Below are 27,579 nucleotides of genomic sequence, written 5' to 3' on the forward strand. Positions count from 1 at the left end.
AATAGTGTTAAAATATAAAGTTTTGGTTGATCCGGTTTTCTGAAAATTACGGCTTCGGTTAGCCGCTTTCGCGATATAAATTTATTTAAATACTTTTATATCGTAAAAATGTTTTAAACTAATTTTATAATTAAAGTTTACAGAAATAAACAAACTCGAAAGTGTATTAAATAATTTTTAATAATTTCCTGTTTTGAATTAAATCGGAAACGTAAACTACTCTAAACAAAGCTTAGTCATCGATGCTTGGCAATAATGACTCAGAAACGAGAGCCAATTTTCAAACGTTAGAACCAAATAAAAATTCAAATAAACGTTTGCACGACCGAAGATTGTAAATTATAATAAATTTTCGGCGCATTAATTACGTGTCCGAAATAACGAGACGATAGGGAGTTTGTCCCACTTCCGAGAAAATGATCCAATTCTTAAAAATAGCAAAAAAGATTAAAGCTTTTTATATTAAACTTTAAGTACAAAGTTTAATTAAAATAGCCAATTTAAAAAATATTTCCCCGTTCCGGTATAAAAAGACGGTATAAAAAGACAAAGAAAACTAAAATAACAGTCCTATAAATTACCGATGTCACATTATTTGCAAAATAGTTGACTTTGAACGATAACGTCTCTGGCAAACATAAGATTATACGATTTATTACCGATACATTTTGTTTCGCTTTTATTGAAAAGAATAAACACGTGGGCCGAAATTAAAAGTTATAAGACAATGAAAGCGTGCACTAAATGTTTAAGGGTGGGGAAAATGATTCCAGTTAAGAAAATTATTTCATTTATTTTCTTAGTAACATTGCTCGATGTCCTCGATGGAAACCATCGAGTTCGGCATTAGTTACAAAACGTTTTAAATACTAAACAAATTTTCTATTTGTAATCCAGCTCGGATTCAATAGTAAATCTTCACCTTTGGTATATATTTTTTAAATTAAAACGAATTCTATATCGTTTATTGACTTTGTTTTTATTTTTTTAATATCGCGAAACTTTATAAATAGACCAAAATCTTTTTACCATTACGTGATTTTTAAATATTTTTCTAAATTTAAAAACAAATCTTCGGTATTATCTGGTGGTATTAAATTAATTTAAATTGTCTATTTACGATTTAACAAAATTAAAAATCCCATTAACCGCGTACGAATGACATAATGATCTCGTCCCCTTTACATTATTGTTGTTTCTGGTATGAATATATAAAAATTAACGTTGTTATTTCCTGTTTCGATGTTAAATGCCTGGAATGAATAATACCCGATCCGAGATAAGATAAAAAAGCTATTTTCACTTCCAAAAAACTGGATATCTTCATATTTGATCACATATGTTACTACTATATTTTATGACATTTTTCTTCCACTTTCTTTTTTCAAATGTTCTATCCATCCTCTCAAAGATGTAAGAGTTATCACGTGTGTTTTATTTTCGATACTTATCTGAAGGATTATACGTAAATCCAATTTCCTTCTCCTCAAAAATACATATAATTATAATACAGTACAAGCATACGGTATCTCCGATACGTCATAAATTTTTCATCACTGAAAAGTAAATTGGTAACAAAGTAAAAGCAAAATTCTATGTAATGGAATTTTTGCCTTTAATGTTCAGCTGTATATTAGAAAAAAAAAAAAATCATTTGTTGTAAATAACTACGTATTCATATGGTTGATGAAAGTCTTTTGGACCGAAATGCATACCAGTAATAAAATTGTATTCTGACGATAGAACTGTCATTTTGGTGTCCCGGATAACGATGCGATAAGTCTATTATCTCTATTATACAGTGTTTGAGATTCATTTATCAATCTCAAAACATTATTTTAGTAATTTCTTTAATTTTTTTTAATCTCCTATTTCAACTTTTTGTCTTTATTTTCTTTCTAGTTGTTTTAATACTTTATCTCTTTCTACAGTAACTAATGTACTTTCTTTTTTTTGAAGTTTTGTAAAATTTCATTGCATTCTGTATTGAATTATTTATTATTTTCCGATTTATCTTATAATGTTCGGTGCATATTTTAAAACTTTCTATACCAAATATTTGTATAAAATTTTTCAAAACTAAAGTTTACTTCTTGGCTGTTAGTGAATATGAATGGTGAAATTTTGCCAGTTAAAGGTCAAAGGGGTGGGAGATAGAGGGAATCGTGTGTCGTATCTCGAGAGGGGGTGGTATTTGACAAAATTTTTATTCGTTATTGGCATTTACAATAGCCTATATTAAAAAAAACTCATCTCTACCGTCAAAATTAATAATAATAATATAAACAATTATTTTTAACTTCCTGTCCGAGTGTCGATAAAGTCGAGCGAGAGCTCTTGCTAGATATTCTGCTTTTAATCTAATATTTAATCTTATTATATTTAATTTTGTCAAGAACACGATGATCATTGTGTTATTGACAAAATAAAACATAATGCAACGTATATAATAAACACACGACCATAATTTTTATATTTTATAAAAATTTTGTATTAATATCAATAATTTATGTTCCGTATCATCTTATTAAATATTTATATACTTTCTCGAATTGATCCAATTATTTGTAATATAAATAATTATATATCGAGTTATATATCTTAAACGTTTCATCAATACAGTCGTCAATACAGTATACAATCTGGTTGCAGCGTCACTCTTATCTATATATTATTAGCTGTGTTTTAAAATTTTCTGATGCATATTATAACTTCGTGATTAATTTCAAATTTGTTTAGAGGATTAATGGCTTTAAATTAGTTAATTTATAAATTAAACAAATTACAAATTATTAAAAAGTTTAAAAGTATATTATTCACAATATACATATATATTTGAGTATTTTTCTTCATCTTTTTTCTTAGTTTCATATTTAAGTTTTTTCTTTCTTTCAACATTTCCATTTTGAATCATTCCTTACCCAAATCTTACATTTCAAAGTAGTTAAAATTAAATCCCAAAAGAACAATTAAATGAATGATTCTTTTTTTCTCTCATCCCTCCTCCTTTTTTTCTTTTTTAATCGAATTTTGATACTTTTGGTTTACTTGTGCCTTAAATTCGAGGGAAGATCCAAGGAGGCTATAGGGGCTCAAGTCCTTCCCATCAACACAAAAAAAAAAATGAAAATTTATTTGTTCAAACTTCAAAACATTGTTTTTAAAAAATTTATGATGGCGAATATGATTTATCTAACTGTCCGGCAATACAATTGGCACACAGGTTAATGAAAGACCCTTATTAGTTATTTAAATTTTTTTAATCTTTGAGTTCTGGATCCACTACTACTAAAATTAATGAAGTAAAATATAAAATTATTGAACAAATTATATTAGTTTAAATTATATTTAAGAGATGGCTTCTTTTCTTTTATGTTTGATGATTAAATAATTTAGAAATACTTAAATTATTTAGAAAGTTTAAAAAGAATCACTGTTCAATTCAAACTTAAAGGATATGATTGATTTAGATAGTTTAAATCTGTTAAATAAGAGTCTGATTGTTTTTGATGATGGACTGATTAAATGAACAAGATCAGTCAATTCTAGCTTTCTTCATTAGATGAAAAAAGAAAAATAAATGAACAACCGATTCATTCTTTCTATTAGTCTTATCATTCAATACTGTTCATTATCAGAAACAATTGTAATTGTTTTATTTTCTGAAACTGAAAATTAATGACATTGAACAAACAATTATAGTTTGGAGATCTTTTCAGCATCAATCAATTAAACAAAATATATATAATTTCATTTTATATTATTAGATATAACAACTATAGATTCAAAAACAAGATGTAAAGATATAAAATTAATTTCAGAAGTGGTAAAATATTTAAATAAATTTACATGTACCAGTACAAGAAACACTTTAAATTTTGTAGCAATGTTAGTTTTCAATTAACGGTTGAAAGTTGGTATTTAGACTTCTAGTTTAATTGCATTTGTCATTCCTTTATTGGCTTCCTTATCTATGATGGTAAGAGTGATAAAAGTTCTTGTTAAGTCATTAAAATCATCCAAAAGAAACAAAGAATGTAAACAAGACTATAATTGTAATGTATGTTCAATTAAAACTAGCACATTGTCACAATTTATTATTGGAAGAAGAATTTATAACGAGTTTGAAATATTTTCCTTTACAAAAATATAGAATATCGAGCACTCCGAAATAAATATCCTATTAAAAATATCAATTGAAATTGTTTAATGCATTCAAATGATGCAAAACAGTGGAAATAGATAAGAGATAATATGAATGGATTTGTCAATAGAACATTTGAAATCAATTCATTTATAGATCTATTCAAATCATTTAATTTTAAATGTTAGACTTTAGAAATATTTCAAATGCTTTTGTTACCTTTAACATCCAAACATATCAATTAGAACTAAATAAAATAATCTGAGATAAATTAAAATCATTTAACATATTGTTATTATATGTGACATTAATGATTCTGTATTTAAAGTATTTAACTTTATATTTTAGTTTGATTTTTTTAACTACAAAAGAAAAAGTTCCAAAAAAATTCTCAAATTTTTTGGAACTTCAAGAAAAAATTTGAACACATGTTTTAATGAGCATAGAAAATCAACTTAATTGTTTGAAGATTTTTTGGATTCACTTCCACCATACAGAAACTGCAAAAATAATAGTGTTAAATATATTTGGTAAACAATATTTAAATACATATCTGTATTACATAAAATACGTGTTTAGAAATTAGTAATTTATACAAAATTAATTATCATAGTTTGTAAATTACATCAATCTTTTTAATATCATTTGATATATAAATTATGTATTGTTTCATACACATTAATACATTTTTCTTGAAATTATAAAATGTTTGAATATTTTCTTTATGTGAATGAAACTTGATTCTTTATGACAAAACTGTTTTCACAAATCAGCTGATTATAAAGTAAAATGCAGAACTATTCACAAAAACTATTTTTTACTATAGCAAAATCTAACATTTCTCCATAGGTTTCCGTCTCAAAAATAACATAACTGTTCATCATGAACGAAAATATTTTGATGCAAATCTGATTCAGAAATTATAATTTTATTATAGAAACATATTTCTTTATTATACTCCTTGTATTTTATTGAAATTTATTGATATATTATTCAATGTATATTTCTTTTCATCTAATAATAATCTTTTAATTGGTTTGTCCAGAAGTATTACATTGTATATGCAAAAAGAATGTTTTGGATATTTCCTTTTTAAGTTATAGTAAAAAATGCAAAATGTGTTTTAATATTTGATGTATAATTAGTTGTATTACAAATCTTTTATCTGACAGTAAAATATTTTAATATTTTACTGTCAGATAAGAGATAACAGATCAGATGTCATGATGACATGAATAAAATATTTTAATATTTTACCCATGATATTCTCAGAACCAAAGTATTATATGCCATAAGTGATCCCATAACATCTTTAGCCAAATTTTTACAAATATGTATACCTACATCAAATTTCATATGTATTTCTCTGTAATACTTTTAAATTCACAGAGTTAGAGTTGCCATAAGTAAATCAGAAATCAGAACACTGTGCCTAGCATTGTAATAAAAATTAATGGATAACCAGCATTAGATAGATAGTAGCTATTCTGGAAAATAAGTAAATAATTCTAATTAAATTGATTTTATTGAATATTTTTTATTATTTGTTATTACATTACATGTTTCAAATAAGTTTATTCTTAGAAAACTGGCTGTCCCATTGTGAATCTGGATCTGGCCAAAACTACAATAGACAGGATTAACTGTAAAAGTCCTCTCAAGTGTCCATGGGACAAAAAGAGCAAAATAGCAAAGGAGCTAAACCATGGACAGATATAATCATTGATTGATCCATTGTCAATGATTGCACAAAACCATTGATGGCTTTGAGGCATCGCACAGCACTACACAGGGTCAGAGGGATCTGTACACCAAAGATCACTATCAGTGCACATGAGATGTGAGGATGGCTGGAGCATGCATGCATTTGCTATTGCATACAACTCTTATTTGACTTTTTTTAAATACAAATTGAAATATTTTTTATAGAAATGGACAAATTGGGACATTTTGGGAAAGTTTTCTAATCAGGACAGTGTTTCAAATCAGAACACATTGCAACCCTACATAATAATAAACCTCTGTTAACTCAGACTTTGCATCACTCGTGCAAATTTTTTCCAGTAATTTAAAATTTCTTGACAGTAGAAAAAATTATAATTCATGAGTGCTTTCAAATATCAAATTTTTTGCAATACAATGCATTATATTACTGTAGTCAGTAAGTTACTAAAGACTGTACTGGTAAATTGCTGTATACCATACTGCCATAACATTTTTTGAGCCCATTTCCTATAATAATAAATTCAGAAGTATAAACTCAGCTCAGTAAAACTTCTGTATAGAGCTGATTGTAATATATTACTGTACTTATATCTATAGTGTTACCACCCGGACAGTCCGGGAATTGATTCACTGTCCGGGTGAACTATTAATTTTGTCTGGGAATTTTGTAGAAATTGTGAAATTACGACGAAACAAAGTTCTTGCAAATATTGTTATAAATTTACACCATTTGAACAATGAAAGACTTCACACTCACTGAAACTCATCTGCCAATTCCGCCACGTTACTCATTTATGCTGACGTGTGACGCACAACCCGATTTAGAACCGGCATGCACGTTATTCTTTGCATTGTAAAATGACATTGCGCATGCGTCGGGAACTTCTGTTCGAACAAACCTGCCTTGCCGTCCGGACCAGCGATTTTGTAAAGGTGGCAACACTATATATATCTATGTTCTCATTTTCCACATTGTTGGAGAAAACATCCCGCAAACTCAGACAACTTCACTCCTATTGGTCAAGTTAGCAGGAGTTCATTGTACTAATATATGAAATTTATTTTATTTAATAGTAACAATTTGAATATCAATTGATATAAAATCTTCATGTAATCATGTCATAGTTTGATATATCCATTCAAAAGAATTCCTATTAAATGAATTCAGTTGATAATCAAATGATGATAATTTTTTGTCAGTCATTATCATTTAACATCCACTGATTTATTTCAAATGATATCAATTAATATTTTACTAGTGATGATATTAATAATAGATTATATATTAATTAATTAAACTGCATGTAACCAATATATTTAGCAAATATATCTGGACTATTCCAATTAAAAAGAATAATTGAAAAAAAGATAAAGAAAGTCAATGAACACTGCACATATAACCTACACCCAGCAAGAAGAAACTACAAGAAAGCAAATGTTTTCATCCATGTTTAACAGGCATTATCAGACCCATTAAGCACAGATGAAAATGTTTGCTTTCTTGTAGTTTCTTCTTGCTGGATATTGGCTGTATGCGCAGTGTTTATCATCATATACACAGTTTCAAATAGTTGAATTGATAAAAAAATCAATTTTTATGCCTTTGTGTCCTTAACTTAATAATTTCAACTTAAATTGTCAACTAGGACTTAACTATTATTAGAACTTATTATACTGGATAACTAGTTCTGCAAATTAGGTAAACAAAGTCAGAAAAACAGTCTTTATTTATCACCTGGAATGATAAAGAAAATCTTTGAACTAAATATTTAGAGTGTAAATTTGGTAAGATTCAAACTAACAAGAGCTTTGAGTTTATCAGCTGACACTGTTGTTGACATAAAAATCTCATTTATAAGATAAAACAGAAATAAAATACTTTGTATACAAAAGATTGATAGAATTGTCAGAAGTCAAATGAATTATTTTACAGTTAAGAAAATCAGTAGATTAATTAAAAATGATTATTTATATCTTACATCAGTCAAGATAATACTTGTACAATCTAGTTAAGTAAATAGTGAAATAAAAGTTTACAAAAACTTGTTTAAAAGTAAAAAAAATAAAAAACTATCTAAATATAAACATAAACTTTGTGATAAGCTAACGATAAGTAAATACAAAATCACCATTTAGAAAAGATTATTTTTACATTAACTGATGAAATATTTCATTTATCAAATCAAATAACATCAAAATATTTTATTAATAATTTTTTTCCCTTCATTTTTGGCTCTTTCTGCCCCATGGGCACTAAATGGCTTTTCTTTTAAGAAGGTACCCATCGTGGATTTGTTTGCCCACAATAAAGTAACAGGGTTGTAAAGGATGGGTGGTTTGCCCCAAATATGTTGGGCAGACCATCCATTAAAAATTTTTGGGGTTGTTTGTCAAAATTGAATTTTGGGTTCCCCAGAATGATAGACTGATGCCTTAATCATCTTAGCTATTCTGCTATCAAACTACTAATTATTAATAAGTAATTAAACAAATATAACAATGAAATAATCAAAACAATAACTAAAATATTTGTTACTAGTGTTGCCACCCATCCAGTTTTCACCCGGACAGTCCGGTTTTTAATTCATTATCCGGATTTCGTAGAAATTGTGAAATTATGATGAAACAAAGTACTAGCAACTATTTTTATAAATTTACTTTATTTTAACAGCAAAAGACTTCACACTCTCACCGAAAGTTAATTCGCCATCTTACGCTGACATATATCGCAACCTGTCAATCTTTTTTTTCTTGCTTCTCAGCTCTTTAAAGCTAAGTTATTCCATTTCTTAATTTAGATTGCTCCTACACAAGTCCCTAACTGGTTTAGAACTGGCATACACATTATTCTTTGCATGGTAAAATAACATTGCACATACGTCAGGGATTTCTGTTCGAACAAACCCGACCTGCCATCCGAATCAGCAATTTTGAAAAGGTGGCAACACTATTTGTTACAAAAGTCAATTAATTATCAATTATACTGTATATTGTATAACAATACAGTTTCTTATCAAACTGTAAATAATAAACTGAACAAAAGTTAATCAAATATTTTAGAACTAAATAAATACCTCAGATCTTTTAAACTTTGAGTACTTGCATACTTTCAATTATAAAATTATAATTAAATATGAATACTTAGAAAGAGAAGTCATAGGAATTTATCATTTAATTCAATAGTACTTTTAAACTGTAAAAATGTATAAAAACAATTGAAAAAAATTCTTTTCAATTATACTTATTGATATTTATTTAGGTATCTATTTATTTGGATTAACAAATATCTTAAATATTTGATATTGGAGATCAGTGATCTTGGATGCAGGCTGTAAAGAAACTTTGTACTTTTCTGGCAGGTTGCATACATTTTTTCATATGGAGGTGCAGGCTTTAAGCCTGCAAAATACCATATACTCCATAACCATCAATACACTAGATATTAAAACAATTTATGCTAATGATATGCAAACTAATAATATATAGTTTATTCTCACCTTTTCACTATTCAAGTTTAGTTTGACTATTCTTCATCTTAAATATTAGCAAAATTATGGTTGTATAATGGTATAAGACATAAAACAGTAAAATAAAATTATGTTGCCAAATATCAGAATCTCACAAACTGCACGTGACTCGGGAACTACAGATTACGTAGATCAAAACAGAAGCATTAAAAATAATCGATTGTTATGAAAAGCATGCGTATTTTTATTATAACTAGGAGAGATTTTGAAAAAATCAAAATGGTCATTTAATAAATGGAATTACAGTTATCCCTTGATTAATGTGGTTAATTAATCTCTTGATGCTACCATGTATATCAAAATCACATTAATCAAATACAAAAACATTTATGTTAAGTAAAGACAGCTGATTAAGCTGCAATAATTAAAACTTCTGCCATGCATATAAAGGGATTTCTGCAATTAATTTTGCATGTTAATCAAATCTGTGTTCAGTAAAACAAGATTTAGCAAGGGATAGCTGTACTTACAAATGTTATTGAAAAATCTGAGATTTTCATGACCATTTATTAAACGACCATTTTGCTATATTGATTCAGAGTGCTTTTGGTGATATCATTAACAAAGAGATTGAATAGTTTGATGTTACATAGTTATACGAAGACATAGAAAATCACTTCTCAAATAAATGAAAAATAAGCAATTGAATAAAGTAGTTGAATATTTAAAACAAAATTTTTAACTGAACAGTTCTTAAGAGAATAGTATATAAAGACTACAGATACAGTTTTTTTTCAAAATTTCTGATGAAAAACAAGATGAAATTGTTAGAAATAAGATTAATTTTTTAATCAAATCTATACTTTCAGATATTTTGCCTCACAGCTACATTCAGAGATAGTCTTTCTTATAATCCAAAATAGCTCAGAATAATACTAAAAAGTTCAGTAATAAATATAAAACTAATGTAAATACTGTAATAAAAGATTATACAAGTTAGTTAAGAAGAAATAAACATTTAAGGATTTAAAATGAGACATGTCAAACATCAACAACAGTTGATATATATATATATATATATGAAATATATTCTATCATCTAATTTGTAACTGAAGAAGATCTACAAAATAGAGGTCAAAAATGTTATTAATTCATTAAATTTGCTTGCTGGATAAAAAGAAGGTTGTTTTCTGTTATTTCTGGGACCCTCATCCAGTTTCTGCACATATGCTAGTATCATTTGATAAAAATCATTAATGAAATACATTTAAAAAACAAATAAACAAAAAGCAATTGTAATTATAGACTCAGAGATTTATGATAAAAGCAAAGAATATATATATCTAATATATCTAGATATTAATAATTGATATTTGTTGTCCAACTATGAAAAGTGATGTTTTTTTGTACAATAAACAAAGACAATATAATATTGATATAAACATAATGAAATACCTGATAATTTAGAAATCATGTGCAATATTCGGAAATGAAACTTTAAAAATTCGTACATTATTAAAACTCAAGGAATCGGACTAGATAAAAGAAACATTTCTAAGTATGGTTATGAAAACCAAATTGGTTAATAATTTTAATCACCTCATTAAAAACCTTATTCTTATTTAGTAAGATGATAGAGAATATTCTTAAAAAATATTGTATATAAAATCATGTTCTGATCCAAAAAATAAAAAATTTCAAGACAATAATTTGAAAAGACAATTTTATCATAGTACACAAATAAATAAAATAAAAATGCATTTTATTAAACCAGCTTATTTGTCCAATTGAATGTAATGAATCTCTTAAACCATTCAATTTCTACTATAATATAATAAAACTAATGATAAAAAATGATTTATATTAGAAAATATTAATATTCTAGCCTTAGAAAGTTATCAGATTTCAATCTGTATAAATGAATATGTTAAAAGCAAATACTGTATCTCATATATCAACATAGAAATTGCAAGAACTAGGAATAAACAGCTAAAACTTGGTCAAAAATTTCAAATTAATTAATATTGATAATAATATAATAATGTTAATAAATAAATAAAATAATCATTTTCGATTATTCTTCTAGACCAGCGGTCGGCGGACCATTGATGGTCTGCGAGAAAATTTGGGTGGTCGGTGGAGAAATTTGGAAGTCAATCGACCGAAGTTTACGCAAAATATTACGAAAGAAATGCAAAATGCTTAGTTGCTTTTCTTCATTCATTGGGGGTTTTTTATTTGAATCTAAAACCAAATACAAAGTGACTGTTATCAATAAATAACGAATAATAAACAATATTGTGAGTGCAATTGTCGTCGTCGGTGGAAAAGCGCTAAGAATCCATAAACTTATTTCAAACAAGCAGCAACAAACTTTAGGCGTGCATTATTAAACAAGTGAATTTCATATTAATACAGTAAAATTGAACTTTTATGATCATTATTCTACAGATTTTGTATCGTTTTAAAAAATTCACGCTAGTGGTCCGCAGAATTCAAAATTGCAAGTTTAGTGGTCCGTCAGGTCGGAAAGGTTGCAGACCTCCGCTACACCGTGCCACAAATGAGTTAAAATATAATTATTTGTATGGAAATATCGTAGCTTGTACACGAACTTATTATGTAGAAAAAATTAAACTAAGTGTAAGTAAAAATGTCAAAATTGGTCCAATCTCATTTTTGCATTTGACAGTAGTATAATTTTTAAGAAAATCGGCGACCTTTTGCAACTTTGGACGATGCTTTTTACGTAAGTACCTGCGACGAAGTTTCTAAGAAAAGTGATTACGAGCTAGCTGCATCCATCGTGTTTGTGTATTGGTAAATAAATACGGCAGTCGTCTTTATTTTTTGTATATTCGGTATACTATATCGAACAAAATAGTCGTGCGGCCCGTGCTCCTCATTCTCTCGATTACGTGGCCCACCGTGAAAAAGTTTGGCGATCCCTGTTCTAGATTGATACGGTAAGAAATTTTCAGCCAAATAGCCATATAATATTTGTCTGTAAGGAATCTGGATGCAAAGGCTTATTTGAATTCTTGCAGTTTACCCCGAGAAGTTTGAGAATTAGCACTATTTACCATCTCTAACATATACTGCTTGTTACAAATCGATTCGTTACGGCAAAATTAGAGACTATCCATGCCGGCAGCCCTCCCTTCAGATAGGTAAGCTGAGGTAAACCATCATGGGTCCTTGCTTTAGAATTTCCATACTTGTATTTTGATAAATGATATTACTATTTTAATGATTCATAATGCACAGATTTCATTATCTAACATATTTTATGACCAAAACTTTGCTCTTCTTTTTATAAATAACACATAAGAAGTGATAAATTTTCATTATTTCTATTGGGAAGAAATGTAAAATGTAATGAATGATACTCAAATAAAATTAATACCTTTACACATTTATTTCTTGTTTTTTAATTTAAACACACTATATACTGTATATACTGCATTATATACAGTATATAATGCAGTATATACATTCATATGTATATACATATATCATATATCATATGTATGAATGTATATGCCATATTAAGAGTTCCCATTCTTCAAGAGCCCTGTATTCCAAATAAAAGTCTCATAGAAAGTCTAATATCAATAATAAATTTAAAAATTATGATAAAATTCATAAAATATGTAAAGAAATAGAATATTGATAGTAATAATAAGACTTTTACCATAGATTGTTTGACTGGAAAATGCAAATGATTTTTAATCTGAAAGTATCATTCTGGATTTTATTTATTAGTACAGTACAGAGGTGAATTTCCATAAATAGAAATTCTTAAATTAGTACATTAAAATAGAACCTTCATTTTTATTATTTGAATATTTTGATTCTGAATTTGAGATGATAACAAGACTAGTTTTATAACTTTTTTGTTTTTTATTTGAGTCATTTTCTGGAAGTGTATAGAGCTTTCCATTATCACAAACTGTTACTATAAGTAGCATTCCAAGCAGTAAATTTTACAGGTATTTGACGACGGTAACGATTGTACTAAATGCAAGTTTTATTAAATATTAGGTAAATATTAAAATTATCGAACGTATTCGACGGTAGTCGTCACCGGTTAGTTACGTTTTTTTGTCGATACCCGCTAACTTAATTTAAATCTCTTTGTTTATAGTTAATAATAATTTTTTAATATATCCGATTCTTAAAATTTTAAAAATTATCGGTATTACTCTCAACCGAAATTTACTTTTACACACAAAATCTGCAGAAGTTTATTAAAATTATTTTAAGTATAATATAAACACTAAACCTTACATATTTGAAAAAGGTTAAAAAAGATCTCGGATTAAATTACTCTATAAATTTTATAGATAGAATGCTGCAGAATAATTTGATCCAATATCTTTTTTTTATAAATTTGAAATTTACGAGAGTAAATATCAACACAAGAAATTTTTGTAGGCATTTTTTTTATCTATCGCTCGAAGGATATAGTCGTATATTATAAATTACCATAATCGGGATCCGGCAACTATTGCATTTAGTAACGGCTACCAGATTCCGATTTCTAATTATTAATTATAACTTTTAAAGTTTTTTCATTAAGCAATTTTAATTTCACAGTTAGAATGTTTTTTAACATCATTAGTTTCATGCAAAAAACAAAACTTTTATTATAAAATATGTTTTTTTATTTAATGCATTGATAAAAAAATTATCTGTTAGAGAAAATTCATAAACTGTATCAGGGTGGATCTGTATAAATATTGGGGATGTCCAATAACAAAATGGCTAAGAAAAATTTCTCATTGTTGGGTTTTGAGTGTATATGCAAAATAAGGCGTATTTGTTGCATACAGTACCGGTTTCTACTTTTAATTTTTGTCCTACGATACGAAACAAACAATTTTCCGGTGCAAAACTACGGGAAGGAACGAGTCCCCTCCGTCCCATACACCAGGGGTGGCCAACAAGTCGATCGCCAAGCCAATTTTGGTCGATCGCTAGCGCTGTCTCGACTTAATGTATTATATTTGTAACCGAACGCAACCGTATGCACGCAGTTACGACTCGACTCGTAAGCGGCGAGTGCACTTCGTACCGAAACAGTGTATAAACATAGTATGTATTTCACACTTCCCCCTCTCCACTTAGACTATGCCTACGACAACAAGATCGCGACACATTTTTACGATAAAAACTAGATCTTACGTGCACAAAAGTCGGCCATCCCTGCCATATGCCGTATATCGACGCCCATACCCATAGCACGGTAATAGACCGTCAACGGATTTTCACTCGTTGACTCTGTTACCGTAAGATAATTCGAGTCATCGGGAGAGGTAAAAAGAAAATAAATACTAGTAATGCAAAATGCATACTGTTTAAAATATTAGCACTACTATTATTAATTTATTATTTAAAATTAAAAGAACTATTGTGAAATTCTAAGAAACGAAAAGACTCGAATGTTGTTTTTATTTTCTAAGTAATAAAATGATTAATAAAACTTCTTACAGTTTATATAATAGGCAGTTTAGAAATACTTTTCTTATAAGTATCTTTGCGGAACCCTAAGAATCCGCGAATAGTAATCGAATATAACTATTCGAAATTTACAGAAATCGCCAGAAAACACGTGGTTAAATTCGTCTGTGATACTATGTGTGTACGTATATCTAGTTTACAATTATTTGCCAATCAAATTTTTATTAAACAACAACAAAAAAAAAGTTTAGTCTCTGCATTTAAAAAATTGAAATTAATTTTTAAGCCCATTAATTTTTTCTCTTTAATTTTGTTTTTTTTTGCAATGATTTACACAAATGAGTCATAGCGTCGATTATACAAAACATCAAATTTATCTTTTCCCGAAAGGTTGGTGTCCGATAGTCTATAATTTTAAAGATACCGAACGAAACGACTACCCGGAATACATCGATACGTCATAAAGACGGCCTTTATCGAGGAACGAGAGAATCGGCTGCAAAACTATTTGAAACTGGTCACTCCAACCAAATATCCGGATTTTATAACAACGAAAGAATGATAAAAGCCCGAGGGCAAACTTCCAGACGAGTGCTGACCGTTTGCCTCCGGTTAAAAAGAAGAAGAAAAAAAAAAATGTAAAAGACCGAAGATCGAGAATCCGGTCGAACTAACCGTAAAAATGGCATCTCGATTACTTTTCGGAGCGGAATCTTTTAGAAAACCTTCGACAATAGTTGTTGGGCCAGTAGTTATAAGCTTCTAGATTGAAAAACTAGATACAGAAATAAAAAATAAATAAACGGGACAAATGCAAAAGTTTAAAAACCCTGGAAAATATTTTTATAACCACACGCTTAAGTTTATTCGTAATTATTTGGTCGGCGTTACCCAAATAACGATTTAAACTTCCCGTCTTCGTTAACCTACTGCGCGATTCTCATTCTACTTTAGACGAATATAAATTCAAAGAGCAAGATTGCGCAATTTATGACTCCTCGTGTTTTTACTTCCTGTATTATTTTTCATTGTGTATATTTCTCTCCGATTCTCGAAGAAATTTAAAATTATGATTCTTACGTAATTTCTTTTGTAAATGTTATTTTCGGTCGATGATACTGTATAGAGTCGCCGCGTTTTATTATATATACAGTACATATCGGAAGGAGACTTTGTTATCCACTATAAATATGCGCTTTCGTCTTCGAAAAGCTTTATCGAAGTTCTTTACAAAAGAATATTTTTTCGTGACTCGTATTCGTAAACACAAATTTGATTGTTAATAAAAATCGAGTAAAATTATTCGATTTTAATTTATTTAAAATGTATTCTTTTGTTTACGTTAATTATTTTCTTTATCCTATTTTACTTACTTTAGTATTAAAGAACGATTTCTCGTAATAAAGGCAACGTTCGTAAACTCATTTAAGTACTTGTTATATATTTTTAGCAATAAAAGAATAAATTCTTTAAAATTCGATCTTTAATAATATAGAATTTGTTAATTTTAATACGATTTTAAGCGCGGGTTTAGAATACCGAAAGTAAAAGTGCGGGCTATTTTATTTTATAAAGCTCGCGACATACAAACTGTTCCGTTTTTATCCACTCGAGTATTTTCGACACTATCCATCATTGGTCAGTCGATACGGGGACACTGTAAGAGTTTATAGAAAAGAAGCGACGCGATATTTTTCGAACGACTTACTCGAACGCTACCCGTACACGGCTAACTCGTTTCGTTTATAATTTTGACGTTAATATTTCCGAAAGAAACGTGGCAAATTTTCGCGTTATAACTAAAGATTCTTTAGGCCAATCGCGAAATATAACCTTTAGACGGGAAGAAGAGTATTTCGATCGGGAACGAGATTTTAAACTACCGAAGAAATTCTTTACAAAAAAGTTAAACGTGGAAAAACCTTTATTCGAAATTTCTATTTTAGTGACGTTCCTTACGGTTAAATCAACAATAATGCAGACTGATCCGTCTACAGGAAGTCTCGCTTCGCCCGTTCTGTCGACTGTTTCGGTTTGCTGCCGAGTCAGCCCTTTTTCTCGTGGCTGCCAGCCAATAATATTTACTCGCAGTTTCATTTTATTTAGCCCCTTACACCTACGCGACAGTTATTAACTGTAGAATATTAATAACTTAGTATCGGACATTTTTTAAAATAAGAACCTTCGTATATTTTAATTTATCGTTATACATTTTAATCGTAATACGATAAAGTTAATGTCGAATTATAAATTAATATAATATTTTCCGATATACGTAATCTTTGTAAAGATCTGTAGTTTAATATTTCTATAATATCGCCGTTTTTATACGAAATGTTATACGTAACATTTTTTCCAAAGAGCCGTAATTAATATACGGCTAATAAACCGTGGGCGTGTAGAATAATAGTGATAAATTATAGAATAAAGTACGCGTTAACTCGTGATTCTTACGTTTTTAATTTAATTTATTTTAAACGCGGTTAAATTAAAACCTAAGTATTAAAGATATAGATTTATAATAATAATATAAATAGCGGTAACGAGTTAACGAAATGTTTTAATTCTATATAAAAATTAATATATTTGTAAATAAATGATATTTTCTAATTCGAAAAATTAAGTTGAAAATTTAACAGGTTCTTTACATTAAACATTTTTATACGTTATCCGAAAGGTTTTGGCAAGTAATCGTCGTCCGAAAATAGTCTAAATTTGCGGCAAGTTATTAGGTCAAGGGGGATTTCGACAGTTTACGAGATCTTAAAATTGGTCGTTCCCGTTCTAAAACGAAAAGAAACTTTCTTGTATTACTTCGGTGAAAATGTGCGGGTTAATATTTTCTTTCTTAATCCGATAACGTTTTCTTAACTCGAATTTGCCAAGAACGATCGAAATTTTTAAAAATCGGCAATACGCGAACGATTTATAAAACTGTAAAACTAAAATCGAAACAGCCACCGCGACGAAAAAAGAAAGCGGTAATACACAAGATTTTTTAATATCGTCGTTCTTATTTATTTAGGTCTAACGCTTACGTTTGTGTTCTCGATATTTCGGTTTTTTTGTCGATTAATTTTATTTTGCCTCAAAGTTATCTTCTAATTAAAACGTGAAAATGTTTTAATTATATAATATTACGCGGTTCTATTAAATACCATTTTAGGAGTCCGTGGCCCGTTTCGCGAAATTTAATTTCGGAATTTTTTTATTCGAATGCATTCGATGGCTTCGTCCTCTTTGTTTATCCGAAAAAGGGAGTCAATTCTAATTCCGATAGATGCGCGCTACGGGCCATTATCTATTTTCGGAAATTTTTCTCGAAACGTCATCTGGAATCACACTTCGTTTCATTTTTATCGCACTTACTAAAATTATACTATTGCGGAAATTGTATTATCGTATTATTTTTGTCGTTCGCGGTTTCGATTAGCGAAGTATCTGAATTTTCTTTTATTTAATTTAAAATGCGGATGCCGGCTTAAGCAAATTAGAAAAAACGATTTTATAATTAAGAAAAAAGCGCTTATTTTATTCTACGGAAGTATATTTTATGACTTCGCGGGGCACAAAAATTAGATATTTCGTATACGGAAAGCCGAGATTAACCCCAAAAATTAATAGAATCGATTGCGAACGTAAAATTCGACATCCGTTGTGAAAAACAATTGAAGAAGAATATATTCCACTTCAAACTCGGAATAAGAAAATATTCTCTCAAATAGGGAATCGAAAATGCCACCGATTATTTCGTCCGTCTCGAAATCGTTCCTACAGAAAATGTGGGAATTGCTAAAGATATTGGCAAATCGACTGGTAAAATCCCCTTAATTAAATCTGATTTAGCCGATAAAAAATACGATCGAATTCAAACATCGATTACGAACTTTACCGATCCGAAACGAAGACTAATTGCCGCGTCTTCCGCGCGAAAGACGAGATTCGATAAATTCGAAGTCGTCTGCCGCCTCCCAGCCGAGGAACAAATTCAAATAAAAAACGTATCTTACCGACCTACGAAAAAATGTGGACCCCTTTTCTTCCGAATAAATGGCCGCGAAAGCTTTTCGCGCTCATATTTACGATTGCGTAAAATGTAGATAACGATAATTGCGCTTTAGCTAGAACAAAACGCTTATGTTTTATAAAATTCCATCGACTGTACCCCACGTTCCTTTCGTTAAACAAAATGGAGTGCCGCAGATAGCGGCAACTTCCATCGAGTGGCGCTCTATTTTCTTTTCCCAAATCTTCCGAGTGTACGGGGAAAAAATTATCGATCGACTTAATTGTAAATCACCCCGTTTTAAAAATGTTAAATTTAAAGACCCAATTGTTAAATCCTCCGTCGAATAAGAAACTTCTCGGGCGCAAAATCGGATCTCCACGAACAGAATTTCGAGCCAGACCGGCCGCGAGAAAACGAAATTAAATCTAGTCGTTTCGAAAATGTTCGGCAACTATTTTACATCCTTCTAGAGTTAAATTTTGTACTATCAAAAATTTAGCCGGAGTAGAAACTTTTAACAGTCCAGCGGATGTCCAATCGGAAGATCCGTTCGTCGACACCAAAGACGATAATCCCGCGTACCGAGTTACAAAAATACTACGACAAATATCGGTCAGTTTTAAAATTAAATTAAATAACTATCGTTTATTATTGGATTACATTATCGAAAGGTAAAACGTAATTTGGTTTTCGGTAACGATATTTGGAACAATAGGCTATATTTATTTTAAATTGTTATTTATAGTCACCGTCGGTCGAGTCGGTGTTTATTTCGAATCGAAAAAAGTAAACAATTTCCGTGGCAAAAGTCGCGGGGCGAGTTTTTTTACGTAATTACTAACGGATTACAAAATCAATTTATGCCGACCAGAAACATTATCGTTCAAAATACAATTCTTAAAAGATATTCTGCCGCCCGAACTACGAAGCGAAGCGGCCTATCGATATTATTTAAATTAACATAAACAGTACTCGGATATTTTTTAGAATTTAATATAGACTTATAATATTACGAGAGTTTTTCTATTTCGTCCGAAGTCGTAACGCGAAGACCCATTAAACGAAAAATATTAAAATATGCATTTATAGGTTTGTCAAATAATTTACGACAAAGACAACGAAAGTAGCCGGACGTTCGACGAATTCTTACAAACGCGAGAAAATATAGCGTGAATTATAAACATTATAAAAATATCGAAGACACGCAAAATATATTCTACCGACCGACGTCGTTAATAGGCGCGAGAATATAGATATATAACCGTCGGACATTTTGCACAGAGGAGGAATTATTTGGTCGGAATCGGGTGTAGAAAAGTTTCTTAAAATTTAGCCAGTCCGGCGGCCGGCCACAAATTTCGCAATTTAAAGAAAGGTCTTAATCAATCCACGATAAAGATAACCGGAGATAAGTTCCGTCCTCCCGACCGTTTACTCTTCGAATTGCCGTATGTGTTTAATATTTAAAACGCGATGACATTTAGATTTTCCGAGTGGAAAAAAGTCGTTTTCCGCACATTTTATGAGCGATAACCCTTCGAAAATACGGCGCGAATGGTCGCGGGTAGAAAATTAAGCGAGGAAGATCGCTTAAAATTTACAAATTATTACTAGATTACGGCCGGTACTTACAAAATAGTGGTATCTTCGGCTACTTCGGGGACTTTTTCTAATTGTAAGAACATGCATCTGACCGTGGTGCGGAAGCAGAGGCATCTGTAAGGACAAAATGCCAACGCGGGAGAGGCCGCGCCGACGATAAATAGCAATAAGAGAATAATAGCCATATTCTGCAGCTGGGAACTCGGCTTTCTCCCACTTCTGCCGCACGCCTCGCGACTTAACTCGCCGACCGACCCCGCTCGGCTCCGGCTATATACCCCGCCTCGGCTCGCTCTTTTGCCCATCCGCCACAAAATCTAGTTCCGAAGTTTGACGCCGTTCCTCGTTCCTTCCTCGCCGTTTTAATTACCGTTTATAATCTCCCGAAAAGAACACCCTTCCTAACTTTCTTTAATCGCCATTTTTTAACTCGTAGATTAATCGTTCCCCGCCACGCGCTACTACGCCGAGTCCGTCGGTCACCCGTTCGAAACACCAAATTTGACCCCCGGCGATCCCCGAGTACAAAGGTTTCGAAACGAATTAAGGCCGGAAAATTTTTCCCCGTAGAACATCGTCCCGAAAATCATCGCCACCCGATTACGTTTGTAGAAATTAATAAACGTTTTAAATATATCTAGAAATGCCAATCTCTCCATTCTCGAAACGCAATTTTATATATAAACATCCGCCGATTAATCTTAAACTTAGGAATAAAAAATTAATTTAAACTTGGTCCGAGGCGATAAATTTTTCCCGACTTATTAAATCCCGTTTAATAATTTCTATCGACCGACGGCCGTTAAATTCCCGAAAAATACTCATTTGGCCTCGGAATTTTCGAAAAACTTACGCATCTCGACCGTTTCTCGACTTTATACGTTGAGAAAAAAATAAGAATTACGGTATCGGTGGAAAAACGAAGATTTGCCAGCCTAATAGAAATTAGTGCCGAAAAGTACATTTCGAATTAAAATATTTAAAGGAATTGTAACGAGAATCGAAATAAAACGTCATTTGTAATATATAAATGTAAATAACTAAATAAGAATTTCGTGGCTTTTTTATTTCCGTAATTATCGTCGTCTTCTCTTAATTTACCCGTATTAAAAGAATGGAGTTATCGAAAACAACCGGGCGAGAGTAAATTAGAATATTTACAATATTTATTTTAAAATATCAAAGACCCGAAAATTTTACTAAATTACTCAATTTTTAACACGATCGACAAACTGTTTCGCTACGTAAAATAATCGACTCGGACGAAGGAATGTAAATCCAATTACGGCCGTCGAGAGAATCCGTATTTTCTCGAAGATCGGGCGGAATATATATTTTATTAAGATCGGTTAACTCCCGAGTAAATTTTTTGCTTACCCTATAAATTAATCCCCGGAATTACGGATTCTTCCGCAATATCCATTATTCTCGTAATTAATTCCGAATAAGCGATTAAGAATTTTCGTAAAATTGGACGGATCGCCACCCGGCCAATTTATCCGGAGTGGTCCGGGAGTGATTAAAAATTAGAATAAAATAATTAACAATTACGGTATATCGGTCATCTTTAAGTTTTATTAACGCGAAATCCAATTTTAAAACGTCGTTTCGATTTAATAAAACTTTTTAATAGTAATTTCTATTTGATTTTTTTTCCTTCGTCCTATTCGTAATTTATTCTTATTTTATCTCGATATAGAAAGGGATCGGCGAACGAAATCAATATTGGAAAGGGATCGAAGAGCGAAAGAGATCGGAGACCTTAATAAAGCGTAATATATTCGATATTAAATGCGTTTTTTCTCGCCCAAAAAATAACTTTTCTTTTCTTACACTTTAACGTCATAAATTATGTACCGCACATTAAATATTTATATACGTTTTTTAACAATACGACGAAAGCTTTATTTTTTTAACGTTCTTAAGATACGCGATATTTTTCAAATTAAACGAGTCGAATATAAATCGTTTCGATTCTCTAATTTCAAACATCTCGCCGAAGAAAAATATTCGATTTAAAATTTCGGAATTCGTCCGAATATACGTACGGTTTATAATAATACGGTACTTAAATGTTATCCGATAAAGAAACGTAAAATCTTTTAAGTTAAATCAGAGATCGACGTAAATGTTTTAAATAAAGGAGATGTCATAAAAATAATACTTAGAGAAAAGAATTTCTTCCTTTTTACGTAAAAGAAATGGGAAATAAACGCAGTATCAATTTTACCATCACGCTTTTTTCCGACGTCTCGCGAGAAAGCCAGTTTCGAGGGACAATATAAATTTCACAGAAATTATCTGGCTAGTTTCCCCGAAATAAAAAGAAAAATATCTTATTTTATGACGGAGAAATTTTCGTAATCGTTGTTTTCTACAGCGTATTAGAAATGACTTTTTCTTTGATTATAGAATAAATTATGAAAGGTTCGACGAAAAGTTATTTTAAAATGATTTTGGTTGAACTTTCTCGTTTATTGGCACACGACAGATTCTTTAATAACTCTTAAATCCCGTAAATAAAAATGTTTTACGAATGTCGGATTTCTGACTAATTGCGTAAGTATTTACAATCATTTAAATGAAAAAAAAACAATTGCGTACGCGTAAAAAGTTACGGTATAAATCGCGTTAACGAAGATTTTCTTAAAAATAATCGTAATTTAAACTTTATTATCCATAGGTTGGTAAATGGTTTAAATCGTTTACTCGTTTAGAAAGTCGGCATTTATTAACGCGAAAACTAATACCGAAAATCCACAGAAAAGATAGATAATACATACATATAGTATTATAATATTTAGATAATACATTATACAACTCGGAAGGTTCCGTTTATCACGCCGTTCGAATTTAAGTTTTATATTAAGCGATTCTCTCATCCGCTTAATAACTTAAAATTTAATGGAAATTCGAACGAACGTAATTATAAATTGTGGTTTGTACGGAATAAAAACCGCCGGTCGGAAGAGATTTAACGTTATTTTAACGCGTTAAATAACCATTATAGATGACGTCGTTATAAAAATAGTCGACAACCTTCGAAAGAACGACGGAGACAATAGCGTGTAGGATAAGTTTTATTTTAAACATTACTTAAGACTGTTTATATCATTAATTCCTTCGTGACTTCGCTCCGATCGGCTTCAAAAGTCTGGTCGAATTTCTTTCGTTTTACAAATTAATTAATTAAGAGACGGGTTCGTATTCGTTACGTCTAATCGATCGGCGAGTATTAATTATCTATATTTGATCTTAAATCCGTCAAATATAAATTATGACGACGCCGTCGCCCCGAGAAAAGAAGAAGAAAAAAAATAAGCGGGTTAATTATTGGGATAACTTTTCATAAATTCTATTAAAACGAACCTCATCAAAAGTAATTAATTTTTTGTAATTGCTTATTTTCATTTTTATAACCGTCGTATCAATTTTTATGCGTCGCTTTATCGCTTTAATGCGCACGCGTTGGTAATTACGTATTTGAATAATGGCCGGAGATTTTTTTTACCCGGCGGTGGGGTCGGAAATTAAACGACACTCCGGATTAATTTGTAGCAGTTCTTTTAAAAGACGACTCCGTCCCGACTTTAATCTACTCTTCTTCCCCTTTAGAAAACTTTTTTAAACACGTCCCCTCTTATAACGCCGTACTCGTAATTGCCCGACAAAAAATCCCGTCGGACGTTTTGTTCGGTTACCTAGCGAGAAAATTACGTAAATGCGGTACTTTTATTTAAAATTATTTTAATAAATACGGCTTTGATGGTATCGCGTGTCTTCCGCATTTTTCGACTTAATTTTATTTTAAAAAGAATTTACCATTAACGCGTAATTCGAGACGTTTGTATATTAAATAAATGTATGTATAAATTTATTTATAAATAGAATTATTACTATGGATTGTTAAAAATTCGATTATTTATATAATATAAAATAGAGATTTTTCGTTTTCGCCAACGTTAACCGCGCGATTGTAATCGAACATTTCCTAATATCGATTCTTAATAAGGCAATTAAGATCGTATGCGGTATAATTACGTAATTACCAGTGGAAAGTTTTCTAAAGTGGCGTTTATTAGGAGAACAAAGAAACGTTTCTGGGATGCATCCTTTCGACGTCCGAACTAACAAAACGTATCATTGGACCCAATTGTTTCCGAGAAGTTCTAATTAACGACAATTCGTGTCGGTGACCCCGTTGGCGAAATTTGCCGGGTGACTTTGTGGGAATAACGTTACGTACGGCGAGGTTACTCCCTATTAACGCCGCGGATATTCCTCCACGCAAATTTCACTTTACGAAAGAATTTTGCCTCCTTAAAATTCGGCTCCGGATCGTCTACCCGACGCGACTAACCCGGGTTTTATTATAAGCCAGGTGCTGGTAAAGATAACCCGCACTATCATTACCATTTCCACTTTATGTTTCCTTATAATATATTCGCGTCCATTCGGTGTTATTTCCTTCGCGGTTTACTGCCGTCACGAAAAATTGTATTTTACGGTTATCTTACATAAAACGAGCAGAAAGAGAAACGAGCGATTATGGCGAATGGAAAAATTATGATAACTAAATTACGGGTTATAAAGTGACGTTAAAATTTAATGAATTCGTTTCGTTTCGAAAAGAGGCGTGAGTCGAAAATCTTATTAACAATTTGAAGCCGGGCTCGGGCTGGGTTTTAATGATGACAGTTTCAATTTAATGATTTGATAAAGAAATTTAGTATCTAGAAGAGTGTTGAATTATGCAGTCGTTAATTCTCGAATGGTTTCGGACGCCCACGACCGCCGACGATAATCATCTCGAGACTAAAGATGCATTACTCACGAACTCATACCATAAATCAAACTCGTCGTTTTCTAACAAGTTAGACCATGTAGGCCATAGTTTCTTCCCCTCCCGTTAATTCCGCCACTCTGTTGCTAGGTTCGACTGCTCCGCGGTTACCACCGAACTGCGCTTCGTTCTGCGTGCAAAAAAACATTTACCAGTTTTTTTGACGTCGTCGAAGCTCTCGGATGTCCGCGAATTAAGCTTTCCCCCCCCTTTTTCTTTTTCTATAATTCGTAACGTTTCGATTTGAGAAGCGCAATCGACGATTGTTAAAGCTCGGAATTCGCCGAAATTTAGTCTGTAAAGAGGTCAAGATCGGCAGAAATACCAAGTTTTGAGTAACTGCCCGACCGACCGGCCGTCTGTCAAAGCTACTCTTCCGGAACCAACAAAGGTTGTAAAGATTAACTGCGATGGCGAGGTTAAGTGGGTCAGAATTTGGCATCGGCGCCACTCGTGACTCAATTCCGCGCCAAATTTTGTTAAGGTCTAATATATTAATGGCAAAGTGCAACTAAATTTAATGTAATGACGCATTTGTTCCTTTTCCCGATAAATGGAGGACGAAACGAGGATTTTCGGTGCGTATTCCGAGTATGGATAATCTGACATTTAAAATAATATATTGAAGAATATAATTCGTATAAAAGAAAAATTTATCTTATTTTCGGTGAACGGAGGACAAATTAAAAGAGAACGATATCGGAGAGCAAATAATGGAAATCGACTTCGTAACAAATGAGAAGAGTCGAATTATTTAGAAATCTTTATTAGAATAACCCGAAATGAATACTCGAGAATTCGTATTAAGAGATGAAATAGAAACCATTTTTCGACGCATCATGCATATATTTATAACTGTGAGACCTCGAAAAAGAAGACTATCTCCTTTGATCTTTCTCCTATTTCATCCCCGTCCTCCCACCGACTGCGATCAAGTCTATCCTAATATTTATCTAGGAAATGCTTCTGCGGCCAAGAACAGGTCACATTTAGCTTCTCTGGGCATCACTCACGTCTTGAATGCCGCGCACGGAGACAGACCGGGGCGCGTAAACACGGGAGCAGTTTATTATCACAACACGCGCATTAACTACATGGGACTGAATTTGGACGATCTGCCTTCGCAGAGAATTTTTCCTTATTTTCAACAAGGCGCAAACTTTATTCACCGAGCTATTACTTCCGGAGGCAAAGTGTTGGTTCACTGCGTGATGGGAATCTCCAGATCGGCTACCATCGTCTGCGCCTATTTGATGATAAAACAAAGAATGACTCTCGAAGAAGCCCTGACTACCTTAAGGTCTGCCCGATTAATCAGACCTAACGACGGATTTCTGTACGAATTAATAATTCTGGAGAAATATTTGAACATTCTTCGCAATCCCGCTCCCGCTACACATTAACTACTACTCCATATTTTGTCAATGTTAAAAATCTGCCATGCATTTTCGTAATTACAAAGTACTCCGATTATACTGTATTTCTCTACGTTAAAATTAGGCCAAAAATTTTATTAAATTAAATATTTTAAAAACTATTTTAACGTAAGATATACCTTAATTGTTTTAAATATAATATTCATATTCAAACTCCAATACCTACGAACTAGTTAGGCAGGTCTCAGATAGTCTAGTTAGATACCGAGCAGCTAAAGATTTAGTTGCCGGCCATTAAGCGCTCCATACTTAAATTCGCTATCTTAACTGGCAACGAATGCGAATAAAACATATATTGGTCATTAAAAATAATTAAAATCATCCGGACGATGTAACAAGTTCATATACCTTGCCGATTTTTAAAATTTAAACGCGGAAATTGAAAGTTCTCCAAATCACAATTCAAACGCTTGTAAAAATAAATGAAATCATTCTGTCGTTACCTTATAATGAAATATTATTTAAAAACTGTTGAATCGTAAGAAAATCGATAGTTTGATTGGTTTTATTAGATTATCAGAAAAATTGTTCGCCATATTCTCTCGCGTAATTATTTTCACCTCGATTACTTTTTATTAAGAAATATGGTTAAGAAATTCGAATTCTAATCGTATACGATAATACTCGGATTAGCGCATTCCTGCGTAGTGCCGTCTGGTTATATCGCTCGGGCATCTAGCGTACTATTTTTAGTACAAAGTACAAATTAAAAAAAATGATACAAATATATAGTTTACGATTCAAAACGTTTATAGTCCACCAAAAGCGGTCATCTTTGTTTATATTCATTTAGCCAATCACAGTGCCCTACTCGTGTATATTTGCATCCTATCACTGACCTCTTTGCTAGTTACGACATAAGGCAAGCAATAGGCCTACGGCAAATCTTA

At 31.1% G+C, this 27,579-nt stretch overlaps 2 protein-coding genes across 4 annotated transcripts in view; one reads left to right on the forward strand and one right to left on the reverse strand.

Annotated features, from left to right (window-relative positions):
* The window catches only part of Pxn (Peroxidasin), a 107,196-nt gene extending 86,533 nt beyond the window's left edge, over nucleotides 1-20,663 (reverse strand). For all 3 annotated transcript variants that reach the window (XR_010881900.1, XM_067279060.1, XM_067279062.1), the window contains exon 1: nucleotides 20,441-20,663. Coding sequence is in view for 2 of the 3 variants with exons in the window: in XM_067279060.1 (XP_067135161.1) it covers nucleotides 20,441-20,595 (155 nt within the window). In the remaining variant the exon portion in view is untranslated. The remainder of the gene's footprint in view (nucleotides 1-20,440) is intronic.
* A 5,372-nt stretch (nucleotides 20,664-26,035) lies between these two features.
* LOC136982534 (dual specificity protein phosphatase 13A-like) lies at nucleotides 26,036-26,656 on the forward strand. The gene has a single exon (XM_067279029.1). It carries the CDS (start codon nucleotides 26,036-26,038, stop codon nucleotides 26,654-26,656), a length of 621 nt encoding a protein of 206 aa, XP_067135130.1.
* The last annotated feature ends 923 nt before the right edge of the window (nucleotides 26,657-27,579 follow it).

Source organism: Centruroides vittatus, unplaced genomic scaffold (assembly GCF_030686945.1).
Source record: "Centruroides vittatus isolate TY-2023 unplaced genomic scaffold, ASM3068694v2 contig_854, whole genome shotgun sequence".
NCBI lineage: Eukaryota > Metazoa > Arthropoda > Arachnida > Scorpiones > Buthidae > Centruroides > Centruroides vittatus.